The 20,677-nt window shown below is 50.3% G+C and overlaps 3 protein-coding genes across 5 annotated transcripts; all 3 read left to right on the top strand.

The window, feature by feature from the left end:
• The first annotated feature begins 6 nt into the window (after nucleotides 1–6).
• On the top strand, nucleotides 7–6,485 carry rfx6 (regulatory factor X, 6). Its single transcript, XM_049757749.2, has 20 exons — nucleotides 7–916; nucleotides 1,190–1,352; nucleotides 1,423–1,546; nucleotides 1,631–1,692; nucleotides 1,793–1,870; nucleotides 1,941–1,968; nucleotides 2,087–2,194; nucleotides 2,257–2,334; nucleotides 2,401–2,514; nucleotides 2,587–2,636; nucleotides 2,708–2,867; nucleotides 2,934–3,078; nucleotides 3,140–3,249; nucleotides 3,336–3,453; nucleotides 3,887–4,009; nucleotides 4,074–4,280; nucleotides 4,386–4,626; nucleotides 4,703–5,025; nucleotides 5,131–5,328; nucleotides 5,407–6,485. The coding sequence occupies exons 1-20, from the start codon at nucleotides 742–744 to the stop codon at nucleotides 5,544–5,546; spliced, it is 2,745 nt and encodes a 914-aa protein (XP_049613706.1). The 5' UTR covers nucleotides 7–741; the 3' UTR covers nucleotides 5,547–6,485.
• A 4,284-nt stretch (nucleotides 6,486–10,769) lies between these two features.
• On the top strand, nucleotides 10,770–12,876 carry vgll2a (vestigial-like family member 2a). The gene is made up of 4 exons (XM_049757783.2): nucleotides 10,770–10,975; nucleotides 11,739–11,955; nucleotides 12,013–12,486; nucleotides 12,546–12,876. Exons 1-4 carry the CDS (start codon nucleotides 10,889–10,891, stop codon nucleotides 12,587–12,589), a joined length of 822 nt encoding a protein of 273 aa, XP_049613740.1. The 5' UTR covers nucleotides 10,770–10,888; the 3' UTR covers nucleotides 12,590–12,876.
• LOC125990480 (adenylate cyclase type 3-like) lies at nucleotides 12,868–20,436 on the top strand. Of its 3 annotated transcripts, none has more exons than XM_049757743.1 (22): nucleotides 12,868–12,957; nucleotides 13,082–13,229; nucleotides 13,621–13,768; nucleotides 14,145–16,161; nucleotides 16,248–16,397; nucleotides 16,465–16,607; nucleotides 16,678–16,789; nucleotides 16,858–16,985; nucleotides 17,083–17,241; nucleotides 17,305–17,557; nucleotides 17,618–17,694; nucleotides 17,762–17,920; nucleotides 17,988–18,075; nucleotides 18,149–18,253; nucleotides 18,575–18,840; nucleotides 18,900–18,981; nucleotides 19,066–19,224; nucleotides 19,298–19,444; nucleotides 19,508–19,627; nucleotides 19,690–19,810; nucleotides 19,874–19,998; nucleotides 20,076–20,436. In XM_049757743.1, exons 4-22 carry the CDS (start codon nucleotides 15,544–15,546, stop codon nucleotides 20,253–20,255), a joined length of 3,192 nt encoding a protein of 1,063 aa, XP_049613700.1. In that variant the 5' UTR covers nucleotides 12,868–12,957; nucleotides 13,082–13,229; nucleotides 13,621–13,768; nucleotides 14,145–15,543; the 3' UTR covers nucleotides 20,256–20,436. The 3 variants fall into 3 exon arrangements, with proteins under 3 accessions (XP_049613700.1, XP_049613699.1, XP_049613698.1); XM_049757742.1 differs by having other exon boundaries at nucleotides 18,137–18,253; XM_049757741.1 differs by having other exon boundaries at nucleotides 17,305–17,694; nucleotides 18,137–18,253.
• The last annotated feature ends 241 nt before the right edge of the window (nucleotides 20,437–20,677 follow it).

The following is a 20,677-nucleotide window of genomic DNA, read 5'->3' as shown; positions in this document are numbered from 1 at the left end:
GGTTACGCCCTTCAACAAGTTGACCTCCATTTACAAGCACGAGAAGATCAAGTTCAAATCAGGTAATTTGATCCCTATTCGAATGTTTGTTTTCACGTTTTTTCATCTAAATAGTTTTTGTTTATAATCTGCTCTTTTACACATTGCTATTTATTATGTGTCAAGAATTACGTAGTTCCTTTTACGACCTTTCAGGTCAATTATTTTTCTATTTTTTCATTTGAGTGTAGACGAAATACATGCACTTCATTTATTTGTGATAATTAAACTTATCTCTAACAAAGTATATCTGATGTTAACCATTACATTTTATTATTGCTGACTAATATTCTCATCAAGATGTCACGCATTCACCTACAAGATCTGGTAAATTTTTCTCTCAGGACTTTGGCCTTAGAGTACCTTATTGTCACGGTGTGGAAAATAGAAATACAAAAATATAAGAGTGTGGACGCAGCTGATTGGAGGTTGTGTGGGGGTGCTGATGGTGCTGGATGGACAGATGGATGAGTCCCCTGCCCCCCTTCCTGTTAATGATTAAGAAGTTCTTCTGTAAATATGATGTGCGCATGTACTGGGCCTGCTTGCTCACCTTCTCACACCACAGCACGACACCTCCTCGGCCTTCCTCTTCCTCCTGACAAAAGATGCACCGGCTGCTTCTACTCCGCTTCAGGCTTTCTTAGGGACCAAATGAGCAGTAACTTCTTATTCTTCTACTTGTTTTAAACAAAAATCCAAATGTCCCCTGTGCATGGTGTGACTATGGCGATGAAACGCAGCCGGGAGACTTCGGCTGCTGACGGGCTTTCACCTCTTCACGCTTTCAACCAAACTTTGTGTGGTTCTCAATCACAAGTGGACGCAGCCTTCCATGGAAACTTTCATCAGGACGATGAGTCTGCCATCAAATCAGGTAAGAAAAAATATTAATTATTCACATTGCATTGCGGTTCAAACCAATGAGAATGTGTTATTTGTACATTTACAGTAGATCCATTCTCTACTATTTTGCTGTTATGTGGAGTCTTACTTGTCTCTGATATTGGATTTGTCTGGGGGGAAAAAATGACGCCGATCAGCCACCAGGTGGTGCTAAGAACACTGTCCCAATGTATTTTCCCAGTTATGAGGTTGGAAATTGGGCCAGAACTTGTGCAAGATGCTTCAACATGAATCATTTCCACAGAGGCTGAGGACAGCAATGAAATGGCGTCCTCAGAAGAAGACCAGGATGTGGAGCAGGACCAGAACGAGGAATCGAGTGCCAAAGCGAGTTTGGCCTCCCCCAGGAAAAGCATCAACAAGATGAGTAAAGACAAGAAGAAGCAGACGCAGCTCACGTTGCAGTGGTGAGCGCCGATGTTGCTTATGAAGCATCAGCATTGTGAGGATGTTGATTGTTGTGGTGCCACCTACCAGGCTGGAGGAGAACTACATTGTGTGCGAGGGTGTGTGTCTCCCTCGCTTCATCCTCTACGCTCACTACCTGGACTTCTGTAGGAAAGCCAAACTGGAGCCTGCCTGTGCTGCCACCTTTGGAAAAGTACTTTTTGTTTACCTTCCAGAATATGTCAATTCTGACCATCATTATCCAACAGTTTTTTTTTTTTTTTTTGGACCCAATCAGACCATCCGACAGAAGTTCCCTCTCCTCACCACAAGAAGACTAGGAACCAGGGGACATTCCAAGTAAGCGGCGCTTTTGCGACCTTGCTATTTTTCAGTCATTATTTTGATGTCCAAACTACAATCATTGATTTTAGTTATTGATCTGGGTGCTACATGACAGGTATCATTACTACGGTATCGGCATCAAAGAGAGCAGTGCTTACTATCACTCCGTCTATTCTGGGAAAGGTTTGACCAGGTATTTGCCTTATTTTGCCTTGATGTGACACACACTATTTCAATGTTTGTTTGTTTTTTCTTGTTGGCAGATTTTCCGGAAGCAAGATGAAGAATGAGGTAGCGGCTTTTATTTATTTATTTTTTTTTTAAATGGAGCATAAGCTTCAACTTCATCACACACTGATGAGTGAGGTTTATTTTGAATAACAGTCACGGACATGGATGTTGCGTGCAGGGAGGCTTCACCCGGAAATACTCCCTCAGCTCCAAAACAGGAACTCTGCTGCCGGAATTCCCCAGCGCTCAGCATCTTATTCTGAGGAGCAACATCTCCAGGGAAAAGGTTGTTAAGAGAAGACGAAGTTGTTGGCTAAGCCCCTGCGTGACATGTTGATGTGTTTTCAGGTTGACACGCTGATCATGATGTACAAAACTCACTGCCAATGCATCCTGGACAACGCCATCAACATCAACTTTGGCGAGGTGACGCCCTCGGCGCGGCGCGGCGCGGCGAGCGCTCTGACGCGGCTGATGCGTCTTCTCTTCCAGATCCAGAACTTCCTGCTGCACTTCTGGCAGGGCATGCCCGAGCACCTGCTGCCGCTGCTGGACAATCCCCCCCTCGTGGACATCTTGTGCGTGTGTGACTCCATTTTGTACAAGGTGAGCCGCTGGAGCGCCTACGTTTCTAATTTCATGAAACGTTTTGTTAGTATTTTTTGTGTATGTGCTCAGGTTTTGACTGATGTCCTCATTCCCGCCACAATGCAAGAGATGCCCGAAAGGTTTGCTTAGCAACACCTGCACCGCGATGGCGTCATGTCTCGTCGCTAACGGCGTCTTTGACGTTTGTCAGCCTGCTAGCGGACATCCGCAGCTTTGCCAAGCATTGGGAACTGTGGCTGGCCTCCTCCCTGGACAACCTCCCTGGATGCCTCGCCGCCAAGAAGCTGCCCATCGCGCGCCGCTTCGTGTCCTCCCTCAAGCGGCAGACGTCCTTCTTGCACCTGGCGCAGGTGAGGGAGTGCGCATCCGCCACATCCAATATGGCGGCCGCATCACAGCAGTGCCGGTTTTGCCAGATCGCCCGTCCGGCGCTGTTTGACCAAAGCGTGGTGAGCAACATGGTGGCCGACATGGACAAGGTGGACCTGAACAGCATCAGCCTGCACTCGCTGCTCAGCATCGGCGCCAACGCCGACCAGCTGCACGACGCATACTCCGACTGTGAGTCGCCGCGTGACCGACCGGAACTTTGCGTTTGACGTCAACCGAGCGTTTCCCGCAGACGAGGCCATCGCCATCTTCCAGGAGCTGAAGGAGCTTCTTAGGAAGAACGCCACCGTGGAGTCCTTCGTGGAGTGGCTGGACACGGTGGTGGAGCACAAAGTCATAAAGGTCTTTGGGGTAACTCTGCGTCAAGTTCCGTAAGGGGGTCATTTTGGGGCGCCCTGACCTTGTTTTTCATTTTGGCCTTTCGTCAGCCGGGCAAGCAGAGCGGCCGCTCGGTGAAGAAGCGAGCTCAGGACTTTTTGCTGCGCTGGAGCTTCTTTGGCGCCCGTGTGATGCACAACCTGACGCTCAACAACGCCGCCAGCTTCGGTGAGTTGAGCCCGCCGGGGCCGGGCGCTATTAGACCTCCCGCTAATCATCCCGAGGCTACATTTTGCGCTCCTCTTTACACAATGCGGCGGGCCGGTCGGCCGGCCGGCCGGCCATAAATAGTAATCATTAAACAGGCTTATCTCGGGATGGTGTGCTCGCTGTTCAAACATGCTGTGCGAATAAACACGCACGTGCGCACCAACAGCTGACGTCCTGCTGGGCCAACCGTGCAAATCTGATCAGCATGCGTGTAACATTATTTTAGTCAAGTTGTTTGGATTACTTCATGTATTATTTTTATTTCATTTTAGTTAATTTTTTTAAATTTATTTTTATTATTGGCTTGAATTCTTCCCGCGCATCCCTAAAGTAGACTCCTCCCACCTCGCCAGTCTGCCGTCGAGTACGTAACTATATGGACGATGTTCAGGTTCCTTCCATCTGATCCGGATGCTTTTGGACGAGTACATCCTGCTGGCGCTGGAAACCCAGTTCAACAATGACAAGGAGCACGACCTGCAGAACCTTCTGGACAAACACATGAAGAAAGAAGGTGGGCCGAGCTGGCGCCGGGCCGGCTTTGTTTGCATTGATGGACGCCTTTTTCTTTCTCTCAGGAGCCAGCAAAGCCACCTTCTTGGCATCTCCCAGTTCCTGCTTCCTAGCCAATCGCAACAAAGGGGCGTCCGTGGACCAATCGGTGAAGAGCGAGGCCTCGAGACGGGAAGCCTCTGCGTCTCTGGCGGCCAATTGGCAGCGAAGGCTGGACTCGGGCACCGCCGCCGTCTTGCCGCTGTCGGATTCTGTCAACTTCCCCGGTGCAGGTACATAGGCGGGAAAAAGTGCAAAAAAAAAAAAAAAAAGTCCTGAAAGTGGCCCCCAAGGGCCATTTCAGCCAGCAACGTTCTCGAGCGCTTTGTGGTTTGCAGGCGGTCCGGCCGACTTTTGCGCTTCTGTCATGACGCCGCCCACTTCTCCGCCACCGCTGGTGCACAGAAACTCGGTCATCAACCAGGGGACCCGAGCCCCGACTTCTTCCTGCTCCTCTTTGTCGTCGTCCTCGTCCTACCTCTCGGCACCGGGCAACATCTGCGCTGCCTTCCCGGAGACTTTGTACCCCTGCTCAGCCTACTTCCCTCCGACTGCATCCGCCTACCAGCCTGGATTCAGGTCAGCTTCAACTCTTTCTTTTTTTTGTACAGCGTCCCCTTCAGGTCGCCATGTGACCATTCTATTTTATGTTGAGGCCCGAGGCAGAGAGCACGTTCTCGTCTTCCGTCCCGACGTCCTCCTTAGCCTACCAGCTGTGTCGCTACCCGACCTTTGAGGACCAGCAGCCGCCCGCCAAAGACTTTTTCTACGGGGACGCCCATCATTTGTCCTCGTCCGCCGCGGGTCCCGCTTGCTACAGCTCCATCTCGGACCCCGTGGTCAGCGATCCTGGTCTGGAGCTTCAGACGGCGGCGGCTCAGGTCCTGGATGCCGCCGATGGCATGGCCTTTGGACTCAGCCACTCCGCTGGCGCTGGTGGCGGCACGGGGCAAACGTATTCTGCTGCGGCTCCAAGTGGTAAGCGTAGCCACAAAGCACAGAAGTGCCGCTTTAAAAAATCTTAATATTATTGATTTTCTTGAAGCATACAAGAATAGAATTATATATATTTTTTTGCCCCAGATTACTACGGCAACGGCAGCTACCTGGAGGGCCAGCGGATGGCGCCAGCGGCGGAGCAGCACGTGTCGGTCATCAGCGGCGTCAGCCCCCTCCTGCTGCTTCGCTCGCCGTTCTCGGACGTCCACGACCCGCTCAATATCCTCGACAGGCCCGGCAGGAAGAGCGGAACCTTCTTCAGCGACGTCCGCAGCGCCCCGGGTGAGTGAGCGAGCATCTCTCACTGGGCCAAGGACCAAGATGTCCATCCCGCTAACCGTCTCACGTGTGCTCCTCTAGGGTCAGCCCCCTGCATGTACGCCGTGTCTGCCGCCGCGCAGTTCACCTCCCAGGACGCTTCTTTGTCCCAGCGGAGGGAGCCAGTTTCTTCGCTGCCCCCCATCGACACAGTCTTTATGGGTGCTCCGGGCGTGCCGTGACACTCACCTCGCCCACCATTTGGCAGTTAGTAAAAGAGATTTGATGACACTGCAAAAATTCCATTTGACAGCAATTTAATCTAGTCATATAAATAATGAATATACCTGATGTAAAATAAGCCTCAAATGAAAAATCAGGTAACCCAAATGACGCTCTTGGAAAAAAAGACGTGGCGAGGCCGCCGCCTCCTTATCTGCCGCCTCGGTGGCAGATGGCGACGCGTGCGCGTGCTACAGCGTGTTACACTGTCAAGTACTTTTAATTACACGGTCAATAATGGTGGCCCACAATTGGCCCGCTGCTCGTGTGAAAACAACAGAAGGCCCAAGGCAAACTTTGGGACAATGTTTAACCGCAAGCAGCCCCCAGATGACCATGGCTTCATTTAGTACAAAAAATAGCAATAGAAAGAAGGTCCAGCAGAGGTTGTACTTTCTGAGACAGCTCAGGAAGTTCAACCTGTCACAGGAGCTGCTGAAGACCATCTACACTGCCATCATCCAATCCATCCTTTGCACATTCATCACTGTCAGGTTTGGATCGGCCACCAAACAAGACAAGCACAGACTTCAATGGACAATCAGGACTGCGGAAAAGATCATCGGGACTGTCTATCCAAGACTTGTACCTGTCCAGGACCAGGAGACGTGCAAGTAACATCTCGACAGACTCTTCTCACCCGGGTCACAGTTTGTTTGAACTACTGCCCTCCAGATGGCGTTACAGAGCGCTGTACGCCAAAACCAGCAGACACCGACCCAGCTTCTTCTCCCAGGATGTCGCTCTGATGAACTCGCACCACTCATAGTCTCAGAGACATCACATCCTGATGTTGTCACTCACTTCAATGTTGTACAGAGGCTGAGATCAACCGGAGTCAAATTCCTTGTTTGGCATGCACAAACTTGGCCAATAAAAGCTGATTGATTGATTGAAAACTTTCTGATTTGGCTAGCAAAATTAGCGCTACAGCTAACAAATGCTACAACAAAACACTGTAAACGCTACAGTGTTTGTGACCTTTCAAAGTAAAATCGATGAACCTCTATGGAGTTTGCCGCCACGTGTCAGACGCTCGGCGCAGTGCAACAATCCACAAAAGCATTCCCACGCCGCCATGAAGGCGGCAAAGTCTCAAGCAGGCTGCGGCATCGCAAAGTTTTCAACGGCCTTGCGCGTAATTTCTTTAAACAAGCTTCTCGAGTGCGTCTTTTAACAAATTCTTGGCCGCCCGCCACAAAGCGCCGATGATTATTCAATAACAAGTGTTTTTATTGGGGTCGTTTCATAGAAAGATGATTCTGAATGCATTTGAAAAGCGACAACATTCCCCGCTCGGCCGCCATTGTGTCCCTCGTCCTTGTTGCTGTTTACTGTTCCATTGGCGCGCCCGTCGCCTTCACGCAAAAGCGCCTCTCCAGTTGGTTCACTTCTTCTGTTCCCCATTGAGGGACACAAAAGCTCTGCCTTGGCAAACAGCATAATGTTCCATACAAGTCACGCAAAAAAAAAAATTAAAACTGTCAAGTGGTGTGAGTTGGGGAGTTACGGCGACCTGCCAAAATCAGCAATATATACAAACTATACTATTTTTTTCATATAGTTTGACGCCTTCTACTTGTTAAACCTGGTTAAAAATACTTTTGAAAACATTCCTTGGTGCTTGTTTTCACTCTAGCTATTCAAAATGCTCGCTAACCCGCTAAAAAGAGTCCGAGCGTGCTCGCTTCAGTTCCAAAAAACCACAAAGTTCTCATTTGGGAATGGGTGTGATTATTTAAGAGGTTTACCTTTTTTATTTTTGGGCTTTTTAATTGATCCGGTGAATCTTGTCAGGCGACGGAGATGAGATTGTCGTTTGCCAAGCCGACCCGGCCACCTCGCCCGCCCGCCCGTCCACCTGCGCTTGAAGAAAGAAGCGCCTTGCACTTTCCTTCCTTTCTGCTTGTGGCTGACCTTCTATTGTGAGTTGCTTGGAGACTGGTCGCCCAACTCTCCTCCCTGGTCGTACCGCCTCCTCCCCCCCTCCCCTCCCCATTTGGCTTACCCCCTTGACGGCGGGGCCCTCCTTTTATTCCGCTCGCATCTCAAACGCACGCTCGTTGTCTCGTCTTATTCATGCCGCCGCCGCCACCGCGGTTTTGGTGGTGTCGGGGTAACGGGCGACACACACACATGCACACACACACGCACCTTTATTCAGAGCATTTTCATTGTCCAGCCTGGTTCGTTCATGCACGTCTTTGGCCTTGAGGTGGAACACGACGGCTCATTGTGCTCCTCGGTGCATTTTTATCATCGATCGGTAGCTGCCGTGTTTGTGCCTGCGTGACAATCGGCGCAAAACAAAATGGCGTATCGATCAGGCCTCACTCTGCAATTTTTTTTTTTCTTTTAATTAGGTTGTTTTTATTTGAAGGGAGGGTGGGGGAGAAGTAACCGAAGCGTTTTTGACGAGTGCTGCACCTGTGCCGCCGACACTGAATGCAAGCCACATGTCACTCACGCCAGCTCTTAACGAGCCAATTTATCCGTTAGCGGCGAGGTCCTTGGCGAGTCTTTTCATGGACGAGCTGAAGGAGGCATCCCGCTCGCCAAAGAAAGAGGCACACTGGCCAAAGGGACATCTGCCTGCCTGTCTGCCTGTCTGTCTGATTTTTTTGACGCTTGTCCTCATTAGGGTGACTTTAGTATGCCTTGGAATGGTCGCCCGTATTTAATATGGCGGTAAGAAAAGAAGGCTGTTTTGCTGTAAGAATAAAAAATGACCAAAACAAGTCCCTCAGCTAACGTGATTGCTGTTAATTAAAACTCGCATATGTAGATAATGAGCCTCGGCTAATGAAGCCCCTCACCCACCCCTCACTCTCGGGGGGGATTCAAGGTGACCGCGACGTCCGCACAGGCCGGAATGTTCATCAAGCGCTTTTCATCCCCGGCGACCGAGCGCTTCTCCCCGCAAGCGGGACGGCGTCGTGTCCGAGGCGAGCGCCGGGCAACGAGAATGCGCCTTTTGCTTTCATCCATTCATGGAAGGATCATTTATAGAAAAATCATCAGATGCGGGAAAGCAAATCAGCGCTGCTGGCTAATTAGCATCTTTCGGTGGCCTGTTGTTTTCCTTCAGTCCACTTTCGGCCATCTTTGGTCTTCTCTTTGTTGGTCTTCTCTTTGTTGGACCCCACTGTCCCGGTCTGGTATCATTCGGAGCCGTCCGTATTTCAAACCTAAAGTTGCCCTCCATTTTGTTTTATTCATTTACAAAGCCTTTCAATTCTGTTTGGATAAAAATGAAGAGAAATATGTGCAGAGAAGAAGAAAAAGGGAAAGTGGAACATAAAAGGTCAGCCAGGGTCTTCTTTTTTTTTTTTTCAAAGCAACGTGCCGTCATTTAATTAAAACAAAAATGGCTGGGCAGCTTTATAATGTCGACACTTGCCGAGCTCACAAAGAGTCAAGTTTTCGCTCGGCGGTAGTCAGAAAAGGAAGGTCAAAGTCAATTGAGGACTTTTTTTTTTTGTCTTGTTGTTACTTTCCCATTTAATTTTGGCCTCAGCTCAAGCGTATTATGGTGCGGCGCCAGCACAAGGGCAAAAGCACTCGCAATATCCACTTTTGCAATTTTCTTATTCACGCCTTATCAAAGAGCGGCATTTCCACCAGAAAGGATTCAGGGTCTGCCCGCCTAGGGGCACCTATCACGTTATTTTTTGGTACCACACGTGCGAAAATCCCAATCAAGAATTCCGATGTAAGCGCGAACAATACAAAGGACTGATTTGTTTTCATGTAAATTCCACAAAAGAAGCTGAAATCTCATTTGTCCCCTTTGGCCTCATTCAGTCCTCATTGCTTCCTTTTGACCTTTGGCCTTTTACCCCCTTTAGCCGCGTTTGTCCATTTTTTGTCACCTTTTTGCTCCCCCATGAGTCCTCTTTTTCTCTTCTTTGGCTCTTTTTGGCCTGCTGTGTCCCTTTGGTCCCCCCATCAGATCTATTTTGGGCCCCCTCAGTCCCTCTAAATTCACTTTGGTCCATTTGGACCACCTCTGGTCCCCCTTTTGGCCCTTTTCAGTCCCTCTTCATCCTTGTTTGGGTTCTGCTGCTGCTGCTGCTGCTGCTTCTGTTGTGGCTGTTGACAGCTCCAGCTGTCTCCTCCTTTGCATGGTCAACACACACGCGCGCACACACACACACACACACGCAAAGTGTACAGCTTATAATGTAGCAACATAGTTGAGTTCAATTAAGACTCAATAAAATGCCGTCAATGCTGTTCAAGTTGTGTGTGCGCGTGTGTGTTCAATTAGATCCGTTAATGAATATTTCCTGTCGTATGCCAAGCGAGCTGGGCTCAAACAAACATGGCAAGAGGCATGCCAGGCATCCTCCGACCTTAACGAGCCTCACGACGGAGTGACGAGCGCACGCCCGCTATGCCCGCTATGCCCGCTATGCCCGCTATGCCGTTAAGAATCTGGACAATCTTTGCCGGCCAACATCACTTAGAGGGAAATGAAGATCATGGCTAAGAGTGGCATTTTTCAGTTTTTTTGACATGTGATATGACGGCGGAGGGACAAAAGTATTGGGACGCTTAAGAAATATGTTCTTGCCCTTGAATTCAAAACCAAAAGGGAGGGGTGGGGGCATGCTCAACTGAAATGGTGATTCTCTGCTTTTCTTCTTTGTCTGGCAAAGTGCGTTTTCAGTCTCCACACCTGAGAGTGCACGCACGCACACACCCGAAAACACTAATGGCCGTCCTTGGCAGGGATGCGCTCGCTGGTGGGCCTTTGCTAAATGGACGGTCACGGTCAACGCGTGAAAAAAAGAATAAATGAGGCGACAATCTGTCCATTTGGTGGAAGAATCAGATCAGATTTTTCTGTCTAGCCAATAAGTCAAATGTGTCTCTGTCCGTCTGTCCATCCTTAAAATCTTTTCAGGTCTGACTTATCAAATCTGTCCATGCTCAGTGCGGTTCTAAAATCTTGGCGGATCAGTAGAAGTGCGTCTGTTCCTTCTGTCTGTCGTGGCTCTCCCTTCTTCGGACTCGGGCGGCCATTGTGAGCGAGCCCGCAAGCGCAGCGAGGTGGAGCCGGCCGGCCGGCCGGGCCTGCCATTGGAGGGCGGATCCCCGCTCGCTTTGTGGGCTGGGTCTCGGGTCCTGGATGGGGGCTGGGCTCCGGGGTGGGTGTGAGTTAAGTGTGGCCGCCACCACTTAGTTTGCTGAAGGACTGGAGAAAGAGAAGAAGAGGCGGTGGCAGCGGCGGCTCCCGAGCAGCTCCTTGAGCGCGCTTCAATGACGCCCGGCGTGGCGACCTGCTGACACCTCCGCCATGAGCTGCTTGGATGTGATGTACCAGGTGCTCGCCACGCAGCCCTACTTCAGCCCCTACACGCCCCCCCACCACCAACACCACCAGGTATGCACACACACGCACGCACACACGCACGCCACAACTCGACTTTCACAACAAATTGTTTGATTCCAAAACTTGCTCAACAACTGCAAAATGCAAAAAAAAATCTTCTTACTTCACTGAAATTTGTTTTTCTTAGGCTCAATGAAAGAAATTAAAAATGATTGCATTTTTTTTTTTTTTAAACATGTAAATTGCACTAAAATTTCATTTTTAATTTTTTATTATTTTGGAAGAGCGACCAGTCAAATCCCATCTTAACGGGATGTTTGATATTTAGTGTCACTCAATGTTGCTCACATTCAACTTTTTAAAATTTCAACCGGCGCCGGTTCATTTTGCATTTTTGCATTTTTGAATTGGTGGAGGTGGATGGGATCACTTTTTCATTTTTAATTGATATCAAAATGCCTTTTGTCTCTTTTGTGCTACGCTGGCGTCCGTCCAGTCTTCATCAGCCAATTAATTAAGTCTTGAAAAATAATAAAGGGAAACATCTGAAAGCGGCTTTTGGATTTTGACATAACGACTTTGAAGCTTCTCATGAATGCTTATAATTGATTTCCTCAAAATAACAAACAGCTTGCTTTATTTTTGAAATTGTAATTTAAGATCAAATGTACAGTCAACTTTTTTAATTAAAATATGTCAAATGGCTCTTTTTCTATTCATCTCCTTTATCTGACAAATTTTGGAGCTTTTTTGTGTGTGTAAGCTGTGAATAGTAATTCAAGAAAAAAAGGCTCTCTCTTATTTGTGATGGCAGAAGCTGACCTTGGACTCCAAAATGGACGGGCGTCCCCCCGCTGCCCCCACCATCAAGGAGGAGGACAAGGAGCTGCCCCCGGGGGCCGAGTACCTGAGCTCCCGCTGCGTCCTCTTCACCTATTTCCACGGCGACATCAGCGCCGTGGTCGACCAACACTTTAGCCGTGCGCTCAGCCACGCCTCGTACCCCCCCGGGGGCCACAAGACCCTCAAAGGTATGCGCTTGTAAAAAAAATCCAAACAAAGTGAGCAAAACGCGCTTGTCCTTTCAGACGCCTCGTTCCCGATGAGCCAGCGAAATTTCCCGCCGTCTTTCTGGAATAGTTCCTATCAGTCGTCGGCGCCGTCCTCGCTGGCGAGCGCTCTGTCGGCCCCCCACTCGGACCTGGCCTTCTCCGGGGGCGACCCGTACGCGCTCCACGGCCACCTGCACCAGCCCGGCCCGCCTGACGCCTGGCACCCGTCCCACCCGCATCACCCCTACTCGTTCGGCGGCGGCCTCGGCTCGCAGGGCTCGCCGTACCCGCGGCCCGCCGTGCACGAGGTGTACGGCGCCGCCTTCGACCCGCGCTATGGCTCGTTGCTGGTGCCCTCCGTCAGGTCGCACCACCGCCTGGCGGCCAGCGGAGGCTCGGCGGCGCACGGCGGCGCCTCGCCGTGCGACCTGGCAGGCGGGAAAGGCGAGTCGGCGGCCTGGAGCGGGACTTTCTCCGCCGTTGGAGAGATTGGACTCAACATGGACGCAGGTGAGGGAGGCACTTTTGAAATGGCGGCGACGGTTTTGACCCTTTGACTGTCCTCGCAGGTCTGCAGATGCAGGACAAGAGCAAGGACTTGTACTGGTTCTAGACGGCGCCAAAGCAAAGACTTGTTCCGCTTCCAGACGCTTTCCGCCTTCATTTCGCTTCTTCACTCTGACGGACAAATTGAAGCTGTACTTTGTGATGTCACCGTGACGGCGGGCGGGCAGGCGGGCGGGCTCTCAGGTGGGAAAGGTCGCGGCCCTTTACTCACTGACAAGCTTTCCGCCGGTCCTGGAACGCAAAGGGGTCGGGTGGGCTTTGGGGAGGGTGGCGCTCGCTCGCTCGCTCGCTTGGCTATTTGAGGCCACTGGCTGCCCCCCCCCCCCCCCCCCCCGCGCAGCTGTCAACGACAACTGCGCGTCAACTTACCGTACACACGCACGACACACCAACTTTGGAAAGGAGAAGCATTTAGTAAGGCAACTTTGGTGAAAATAATGCGACCTTGTAAATATTTGATTGTGTTGCTTGAACTGACCAATAAATGAAGCAAAGTGGACGTGATTGCAAATGTTAAATTTGATTTCTTTTGTCACAGTTGGCGTTAGTTGAAGCAGGCAGGTCGCTCGTGACGACACCCAGGGAAAAAAAAAAAAAAAAAAAGCCAGGAAGAGACATTTACAGAGGTAACAGCGTTGGTAATGCCGGCAATTCATTTCCAGAAAGGAAGGAAGTCCAAAATGAAGGTAAATGTCTCATCCGCATCAAGTCATGGTTGTTTTTGATTGACAATACTTCATATGGAAAAAAATGATTGAATTTGATGAGAATTAATTTTGTACAATTGAGGAAAATGTAGCCCTGAGAAGAATCATTTTTAACATCACACACCAAAAAAAGTTAGTTAATTTTGTGAAAATTTAATCTATTTATGAGAAAGCTGGGCTAAAAAACAAAGTCTCTTTTTTTAAATAAAAGAACAAAAATAAAGCAGCATTTTTATTCCCAATTTTCTTAAAAATTTCAAGCAACTATTACATGAGGCTGAATTTTGTGAGAATTTGTTTTCCCCCAAAATGAACTTGTCTCGTTAAAAGCATCCTCCTCTTCCTTGTGTGATGTCGACCATGAACGCAGGTTGAAGGCGAGCGTCGCGATCGGGTTTCTCGCAGCGCCAACGAGGTTTTCAGGCCCGACCGAGCGGAACCCGACTCGCCTCGCACAATGGACGGCCGCCGTTCCCGCGCATTCCGCACATTTCCACAGATGAAGAAGCGTCCATTTGGTGGGGAAGTAGAATCACTGCTCACTTTTTTTTCTTTCTTTTTTTTTTTTTTTAGGAAAATGTCAATTTCAGAGGAAATACTCAAATGACATATTTTGAAAACAAATTAAAGTCACTTGTGTAAAATAGGATTTATTGTTTCTAGAAAAACAAAATGAATCAGCACCAATATTTATACATCTAGTTTAAAATGCCATTTGTTTTTCTTCCAAATCGTTCAAGATTTTTTTCTCTCTAAAATAGTATTTTATTGTTGTAACCTTAGAGACGAGGTCATTCTGCATGACAGTTGAGGACTTATATATTTGTATATTTATATTAAAAGAAAAAAACCTATTTAAATTTTTTTTCTTTTGCACCTTTTTCAAACTTGCAGCCCAATTTCACTCGTGTCAGCTTCACCACGGCCGACCCGCAGGAAGTGGTTGAGCGTCAACAAACAAAAGCTTTGGATGGACCTGTAACCCGAGAGCAAGCCCACCTTCAAGCCTCACAGCGACCCCCCCCCCCCCCCCCCCTCCCACCTCCAAGACCCTTGGCCCATTTCCTGCCCACAAGTGTCAACAGGTACCGCCGGGCCTCGGGCTCTTTGTGTGTGTGTGTTTGTGTGGATTTTGTCCGTCTGTTGTTGGAATGTTTTGAAAAAAAAAGTTGCCCCAAGCTGAACGAGGTCAGCAAATACAATGCCAAGAAAACAGCAAAAAAAAATCCGTCTTTGGTAGGGAAAGAAAAACAAATAAAAATACCCCAAAAATGTATTATATAATGAATATATATTTCAATGATAGGAATATATTTTTGTATATGTATGAGGGACAGAGAACAGGTGCACATAGTTTGCGTCAGTGGAAGCCAGATTGATGAGGAGCCTCACAGCAGCAGGATTCTCTTACACTTCTGCTCACACAGCCGGCCAGCCGGTCGGCCGGCCGGCCGGGACAGCTGGACTACTCTACTCCGGACTCCTACGTGTGTGTGTACTTGCTGAAAACACACACACACGCCTTGTGATGATGCCGCAAGTAACTTAAATCTCTTTTCAATTATTAGCGGCCGTTAGCATAAATGGTTGCCCCTGGCAACAACTTTAGTGGAGCGTCTGCTAACCGTCACTCCAAATATATTTTTATTTAGATGAACATTTTTGGATAACGCCAATTGGTGGAGAACGTCATGAAAGGAATCGCCATGGAGACGAGTTATGGGCCTGCGACACCGGGGACACGGTGGGTCTGTGGAGACTCGGGCGGGGCTGGGCGAGTCCCGGTAAGCGCTTTGATTTTTGAATTGACCGAATCAACAATCCACTTGCAAGTTCCAACCACGAAGTCGACTTTTTTGGTTTCGCCCCCCCGGAGACGAGCGTGATCGCTCGTTAAAACTCTTGATGAGCGTCGCCGGCGTGCTCTTCGCACCGTCGGTGTCACATTTCCCGAGACGCGGCCGTCACTTTGGTTTCATCGTAGCAACAGTAACAAAGGATGCGAAGGATGGGGAGGGCCAGAGGGAGGGAGGGAGAGAGGAGAGAAAGAAAAAAGTATCGGATCATGTCGTCTTCCGCACGGCGCGCTACGGACGGTTCTTCCACATTGAGGAGTTCTGCCCTCAAAGGTAAGGAACATGGCAGAAGATACTGAAGCGTGGATGGCGCCACCTCTGAGACCTCAGGTGCGACGTCTAACCAGCGCCGCCAAGACTTGATCATCTGGAGATTGACGAGCAGTGACTCCCTGAAGGATTATTCTTGCAGTAGGAGAACTTCAATCCCAGTCCAGATGTCCAACAAGGTCCGTCGCGGAGACACGGAGGAGCCCGCCGAGCGCCCCCGCGATGTCACGCCGCTCGGGCCCAGCCGCGGCCCGCTATCGAGCGTCCGATCGGTTTTCAGGCCCGACTCCCTGGAGAAGCTTTACCAGAGTTACTTCCGGCAGAGGAGGCAGCAGAACATGCTGATGCTGCTGACCTTCGCCGCCCTCTTCAACGGCTTCGTGGTGGTCACGTGCGCCGCCGTGTACACCGAGCGCAAGCGGGCCATGCTGGCGGTGGCGGCCGTGGGGCTGGCCGCCGACGTGGTCTTCTACGAGCTGTACCGGCGGCACAAGCTGCCCGGGTCGACGGTCTCACGAGGTGCCGTCCCGTACGTGCTATGGCTGATGGTGAGCGTCCACGTGCTGTGCTACACGGGGCTCAACTTCGGCCACGCTTCCCACGCCAGCGACGCGGTGGCCTGGCAGGCCTTCTTTAGCTTCTCCGCTTTCCTGACTCTGCCCCTCAACCTGTCGGCCCTGCTCCTGCTCTCGGGGCTCTCCTGCGGGATCCACCTGCTTCTCCTGGGCCTGACTGTGGCTCAGAGATTTGAGGACCACTTACAAGGGCCCCTGCTGGTCAGGCAGGTAAGTGCAGCAGAGAAGAATGTGGGCCATCTGTTTGATGAGCCTGAGCCCGCCGGCCAGGTTGACCTCGCCTTCTCACTTGGCAGCTCCTGGCCAACGCCTTGCTGTACCTGTGTGCAGCCGCAGTGGGGGTGATGTCATACTTCATGTCTGACAGCAAGTACAGGATGGCCTTTTTGGAGGCGCGCCAGTCCCTGGAGGTCAAAATCACGCTGGAGGAGCAAAGCGCCCAGCAGGTACAGGAACACCCTGTGCCTGCCCATTTCATTGTTAGTCATTGTGGAAATGATTACAACCACGCAGGAGGAGCTACTGTTGTCCATCCTGCCCAAGCACATTGCCGATGAGATGCTGCAGGGTATGAAGAACCAAGGCACTGAGAACCAAGTCCAGGAGCAGCAGAAGCAGTTTAACACCATGTACATGTACCGCCACGAGCACGTCAGGTGAGCCTCGAGCCAGCTCTTCTTTTTTCTTCGGGGGCGGGGCTTCAAGACTTGTTCCTGGTCGTCGCAGCATCCTGTTTGCCGACATGGTGGGCTTCACCCAGCTGTCCTCCACCTGCAGCGCTCAGGAGCTGGTCAAGCTGCTCAACGAGCTCTTCGCTCGCTTTGATAAACTGGCCGAAGTGAGTCCGCGCCGGCCGTTGGCGACCCGACCCGATGTGATCCTCTCTTGTCGTCCGTCCTCTCCCAGCGTCACCATCAGCTGCGGATCAAAATCCTGGGCGACTGCTACTACTGCATCTGCGGTCTTCCGGACTTCCGAGAAGATCACGCCGCCTGCTCCATCATGATGGGGCTCTCCATGGTGGACGCCATCTCGTGAGTTTTTCTTCTCGCAACCAAAAAGATTCTTTTTTTTTCTCACCTGACGGCCCGGAAGACAAGAACATCTAGTGAGCTTTTGTTTCTCCGTCAGTTACGTGCGGGAGATGACCCAAACCGAGGTGGACATGCGAGTGGGGGTCCACACGGGAACCGTGTTGGGAGGAGTGCTGGGTCAGAAGCGTTGGCAGTTTGACGTCTGGTCCACCGATGTCACCGTCGCCAACAAGATGGAGTCGGGGGGCGTTCCCGGGTGGGTAGGAGACCTCATTGTTTTTTTGGGAAGTTCTGACGGCTTTGCCTCCATGTGTTGCAGTCGAGTGCATATTTCTCAAAGCACCAAGGAATGTCTCCACGGCGAGTTTGAACTTGAGCCGGGAAACGGCGGCCAGAGATGCGAGTACCTGCTGGAGAAAGGCATCGACACTTATTTGGTTCTGGTTCCTAAAACGGAGGAACCCAAGAGAAAAGTAAGCGTGGTGTCTACCCAAAAATCCTGGCAGTTGATCAACACCACGTCAAACGGGAACGTGGTTTCAGCGTCTCCGGTCTCTGAGTCCCATCAGGAGGTAAATGGTACGTTAGCGGTTGTGCTTCTCTGTCTTCTGATTCTTGGTGTTCTTCCTCAGCGGTACCGCTTGGTAGGAGAACAAGTCATCAACGCGCGACTCCAGCAGGAGCTCCTGGAGAGAGAAACACAGCAAATGTGAGATGGATGGGAGCAGATCTTTGTCGCTTCACATCTCCATCCATGTTTTTTTTTTCTTCTCCAGACTGAAGAAGCGGATCCATCTGGTGTGGTTGCGTTTTGTGGACGGCAAGCTGGAGGCGCGCTACTCCTCGGAGAAGGAGAAGCGCAGCGGGGCGGCCTTCTGCTGCTGCGCCATGGTGCTGTTCTTCATCACCGCCATGGAGGTCTTCATCGACCCGCTGTAGGTCCGCCGGCGCCCTTTATTCCTTCAGATCCGGTTCCAGGTCTTTGCTTGTTCATGTGTGCAGACTGGTGGTGAACTACGTGACTCTGGCCATCGGAGAAGTTCTGTTGCTGGTCCTCACGGCGTGCTCCCTCGCCGCCATCTTCCCGAGGGTAAACGCGACACGTGACGTTCGTATTTGGCCGTGTCATCCTGATCACCACGGACGTGTAGTTTTTTTCCAAGAGGCTGGTGTCCTTCTCTTTGTGGATCGACCGCACACGCTGGGCGAGAAACACCTGGGCCATGGCGGCCATTTTTGTCCTCACCATGACCGTGGTGGCTGATATGGTAAGATTTGGACCGCCTACTCGTCTGTCTATCCATCTTTCCTCACTTGATTGCCTTCTCTCCCCGCGGGCTCCATTAGTCGTCTATCTCGGCGCCTGCAGCCTCATTTGCGGAGGCCCCGGCGGAGCTTGTAAAGCACACCTGACAGAAATCAGGAAGAACCTCAAGGGAACCTTGCAGACTGTCACACATGCAGGAAAAAGATAGAAAATAGGAGAAACGTCTACTTAACTCATTCACTGCCAACCCAGTTAATATCTTTGACGTCTATAATTGTCAATGGCACTGAATGACTTAAGTCAATCCAATTTTTTTTTTTAGCTCAGCTGCGTTCCGCCTCACTTCCGGTTGGTCAACGGGACGTCGGACATGGCGCTGGACGTGCTGGGCGAGTGCGCCGAGAACCCCAAGCACTACAGCTTCATGGGCGTGATGTTGCTGGTGGCCGCCGCCATGCTGGTGCAGGTCAGCCACGTGATCAAGCTGAGCCTGATGCTGCTGATCGTCACGGCGACGGGGGCCGTTAACATCCACGGCTGGCGAGACATCTACGATCTCTACGACTTTGTGCATTTTGCATCGTACAGGTGAGAAATTTCATCGAGAAGACCGTCGGGCCCTTTCTGACAAATTGATCTCCTTCCAGAACCTCCATGATACCATCCAAGTACCTGATGACGGTGATGACCGTGGTGATGATGGTCAGCCTCTACCTCTTTGCCCGCCACGTGAGTGAGCCGCTTTTCGCTTCCCACTGGACGGACGGATGCCCGCCCGCCCGCCGACCTCTTTATTTTATTTTATTGTCGCAGTTGGAGCGTCAATCCAGAGAGCTGTTCCTGTGGAAGGTGGGCGTGCACGACCAAAAGGAGAAAGTGCTGGAGATGAGACGCTGGAACGAAGCGCTGGTCACCAACATGTTGCCCGAGCACGTGGCCAAGCACTTCCTGGGCACCAAAAAGAGAGATGAGGTGTGGCGGCCTGCTCTGCTCGTCCATCAGCCAAACAATCTTTGCGCTGACAGACACGATGACATCATTCCAGGAGCTGTACAGTCAGTCGTACGAAGAAGTAGGCGTGATGTTCGCATCCATCCCTAATTTCTCCGACTTCTACACAGAAGAAAGCATCAACAACGGAGGCATCGAGTGCCTCCGGATCCTCAACGAGATCATCTCTGATTTTGACAGCGTGAGTCCCCATTGTCCCGAGATCAGTCTTTTCAAAAACCATCATCTACATTTCACCCGACAGCTACTCGACCGGGACGAGTTCCGCACCATCACCAAGATCAAGACAATAGGAAGCACCTACATGGCAGCGTCGGGCCTCACCCCGAAAAGCAGCGTAAACGGACACGGCGACCGTCGCAAGGTTTGGAGCGCCTCGACGTCCCGACCGAACCGGCGTCCTTAACAATTTGTGTCGTCGGGCAGTCGGAGGAGCTTCTGGAGCACTGGCAGCACCTGGCCAATCTGGCTGACTTCGCTTTGGCCATGAAAGTCACCCTGGACAACCTCAACAAGCAGTCGTTCAATAACTTCATGCTACGAATCGGTCAGTACAAGTACTTGCGTCAAAACCGCATCTGCGTTTCTGTTCATGTTCCAACATCGTCAGGACTTAATAAAGGTGCCGTTCTGGCCGGCGTGATCGGAGCTCGTAAACCTCACTACGACATCTGGGGGAACACGGTCAACGTGGCCAGCAGGATGGAGTCCACCGGAGTCATGGGGAACATTCAGGTACAAAATGTTTTTGTTTTTCAAATGCAGCATGCAGAATTTGTGTGAAGTGTTGTTTTTGGGCTTTCCCCACCCAGGTGGTGGAGGACTGCTTCGACATCCTAAAGTTCTTCGGCTTCCGCTTTGTGCGAAGGGGACCCATTCTTGTCAAAGGGAAAGGCGAGCTGCTCACCTTCTTCATGAAGGGCAAAGAAAAAAACCCAAGCGACGTTCTTCCACAAACCACTCTTCCGCACCAAGTGGTGCATGTTTTTTGATGTACAGTGCTACATCTGTAATTTTCTTTCATTTTTTTTTTATTGGTATTGGTCACAATGTTCTGTAGCTATGATAATGACATGTAGACCAACAATAACAGTTGTACAGTCAATGCTGGCACTTGATTTACAAAGTGCCTGGTTGTCATTTATACATTTCATTAAACAAGTTTGTACTGTGTTGTTGATTTCATCTTTACTAAACAACATTTGTAATTGTATTAAGTATTGTATTAAGGAAGTCAAGTGACAAGATCCAAGGGTATTTTTTGTTTATTGTTTAAAAGAAACCACAGTCACAGGTTTTAGGGTAAAATCAATGTGCATAAATAAATAAAACCCATTTATTAAATATGTCTAACTTGAACCAGGAACCAATATCAGGCAGTATGCTATGAAAGTGATCATTTAAAAAATAACTT

Source organism: Syngnathus scovelli, chromosome 20, assembly GCF_024217435.2.
Source record: "Syngnathus scovelli strain Florida chromosome 20, RoL_Ssco_1.2, whole genome shotgun sequence".
NCBI classification, from domain to species: Eukaryota; Metazoa; Chordata; class Actinopteri; order Syngnathiformes; family Syngnathidae; genus Syngnathus; species Syngnathus scovelli.
The sequence above is the reverse complement of the archived record's forward strand: the minus strand, read 5'-3'. Positions and strand labels throughout refer to the sequence as shown.